Raw genomic sequence first — 2,500 nt, 5'->3', positions numbered from 1 at the left:
CATCAGTCCTAATTGGGGAGACACATGCAGACCATTGCAGACAAGGCCTGGCGGCCGTCACAGTGTGCATATGTGTGTGTGTCAGGGTTTCCGTTGTCCGGTAATTACCGGACATTGGCCGGAAAAAAAATGAAATGTCCGACAAAATTAAATCTCTCCGGTCAAATTGTCCGATTGAAATTGGCTAATAATTGGCCCGTCCCCTAACGCAATCTGAATTTGACAATAAGCCGTAATACGTAAGCCTATATTATACGTCCTCTGTCTATGTTTTTAAATGAACAGGCTCTACCGTTTGAAAAGTAAGCTATTAAACAACACGCATAGCTATGCTGCATTTCAAATAGGAAGTGCAAGCTTAAAACGTCCATGTTAAACATCGAACAAATGAGTGAGGCGGTTCAAACATGGCCAGGCCCAGGCAGACTAGCCTTAAAAGTTTTTTCAGAGGCCAGACGCGATGGATGATGATAAATTGGTAACGTCTGAAGCCTCAGATGTCCAGTCAACTCCACCACCACCAGATAAAAAGCAGAAGTGTCGGGTGTGTCTGTCGGAATCAGTGACATTGGAAGTGGAGTTGCGGGGGATGCGGCCGCTCCAAGACACTGTCATTCTCCGTGTAGCCTACACTGGACATGCAAAGTGTTCTTTACCCAAAGCATACAGTAGGCCTATGCGTTCTCGGTCTATGATCTGCAGGGTTAGGGCCTCCTCGACGAGGAGATTACTGGTCCGCGGATAATTTCTGGCACAATTAAACGGTATCATTGAACCGTGGCCGAAAGAAAAAGAAACTAAACATTTTCTAGAATAGGAAACATTTCTTAATTTATTGTTATCAAATAAAGAGGCATAGTATTAGGGGGTAGTGGTGTGAGCGCTCATTGTTGTATGTGCGCATCTGTGTAAGTTAAACAGTCACCACTGGAGATGTGGGGAACGTGGGTAGCAGCAACAAACAACGTAGCCTTTTTAAAACAACGAACAAAGCGGACTCTTGCTGTCCATGAAGGGATACTGGCTAGATCTTGTTAGGCATGTTTAAGTTAGGCTAATGAACATGTTGCATTCTAGCTTGATTATGTCATTCTTTAAGTAGCCTGTCTCCAGTTTTCCTCAATTTGACTAATTAAGAAGCAATAATATATTTGACCGGCATATCATCAAAATGTCCGGAAAACAAAACCTCTGCCGGCACCATTTTTTTCTAGTGGAAACTCTGGTGTGTGTGTGTGTGTGCATGTGTGTGTGTGTGTGTGTGTGTGTGTGTGTGTGTGTGTGTGTGTGTGCATGTGTGTCTCACCTGTCCGTAGAAGGCCACTCTGAAGAAAGTTCCCAGCAGGCGTCGGCCTGAATGCATCACCTCCAGCACCTTTGAGTAGGCTCTCTGTAGAGTGTCATAGAGCCGCCGCAGTTTCTACAACACACACACACACACACACAAAGGACTTTTGAGTAGGCTCTCTGTAGAGTTTCATACAGCCGTCGCAGTTTCTACAAAACACACAAAACTTTTTACACAAGTTGCCGTTCACAGCTCCTGTGCAGCCTTTTAGTACCGCGCCATGTTTTCATGTACACGTTGCGAAGAAAATACGCCTCAAGTGGTCGCAAAAGCATCGATACATCTACCCCTGATTGTTCGCAGATTCGAACATTAACATTTATTTCTACAATTCAGATATTTCTGCTCTATTTTGCGATGTGTGTGTAGATGTGTGTGTTGTAGGGGTGTAAAGATTAACCGATACGTATCGGTATCCGTTTTTAACGTGTAAGATATGACTACATCGATACGTGAAGCCCCGTATCGGAAAAAAACTGAAATGAACCGGTCGTTATATCGATTTACTTGTTATGAATCGGTGCACAACCTTTTCTGCTCACTCAGACGCTTATTTACGTTCCAAGCACCGCGTTCACCCCACTTCTGGTTTTAAAACTATACGTGGCATGGAATTGTGGGTAATGCAGTTCGTTTTTGGTTACATTCATTGCCCAAAGTTGTCAAATGACCTCATTACCCATACATCTATTGCAATTTAAGCATGTGACAACTTGCACTCGGTCGGCTTTTGTTTTTCGAAATCCAGCGCGAAATTAAGAACTTACAGCATTCCTAAACAGCAACGATAGTCTGTAGAGTAGCCTTACCTTTGATGAAGGGATTTCCTTAATGTTAAATAATAATTTGGCCCTTGCTACTAAAACGATGCAGAAATTATTAGCCAATGATTTTGTTCATATTCACTCAGACTTGTGGCATTTTAGGTTTCTGCATTAGGTCTACTGTTGGAACAAAATAAGCCCTGAGAGTTTATTGATTTGTAGGCCTATTTTATTCTTGTAGGGTAGGCTAGGCTATATGAGAAAAGGCCAAGAGTGTCTTAAGCACTGTTTTATTTTATTTCGGTATTGTCTTACCTCAACAAGGCTACAGCTCCATGAAAACAATCAGATATAACTATAAAATCTGTAAAGTCTATAAAAATGTATT

General features: G+C 42.3%; 1 protein-coding gene across 3 annotated transcripts in view; it reads right to left on the bottom strand.

The window, feature by feature from the left end:
• The window catches only part of dock11 (dedicator of cytokinesis 11), a 167,420-nt gene that overhangs the window by 21,984 nt on the left and 142,936 nt on the right, over positions 1-2,500 (bottom strand). For all 3 annotated transcript variants that reach the window (XM_042069980.1, XM_042069977.1, XM_042069978.1), the window contains one exon: positions 1,307-1,420. In XM_042069980.1, the coding sequence (XP_041925914.1) occupies positions 1,307-1,420 (114 nt within the window). The remainder of the gene's footprint in view (positions 1-1,306; positions 1,421-2,500) is intronic.

Source organism: Alosa sapidissima, chromosome 18 (genome assembly GCF_018492685.1).
Source record: "Alosa sapidissima isolate fAloSap1 chromosome 18, fAloSap1.pri, whole genome shotgun sequence".
Classification (NCBI taxonomy): domain Eukaryota; kingdom Metazoa; phylum Chordata; class Actinopteri; order Clupeiformes; family Clupeidae; genus Alosa; species Alosa sapidissima.
The sequence above is the reverse complement of the archived record's forward strand: the minus strand, read 5'-3'. Positions and strand labels throughout refer to the sequence as shown.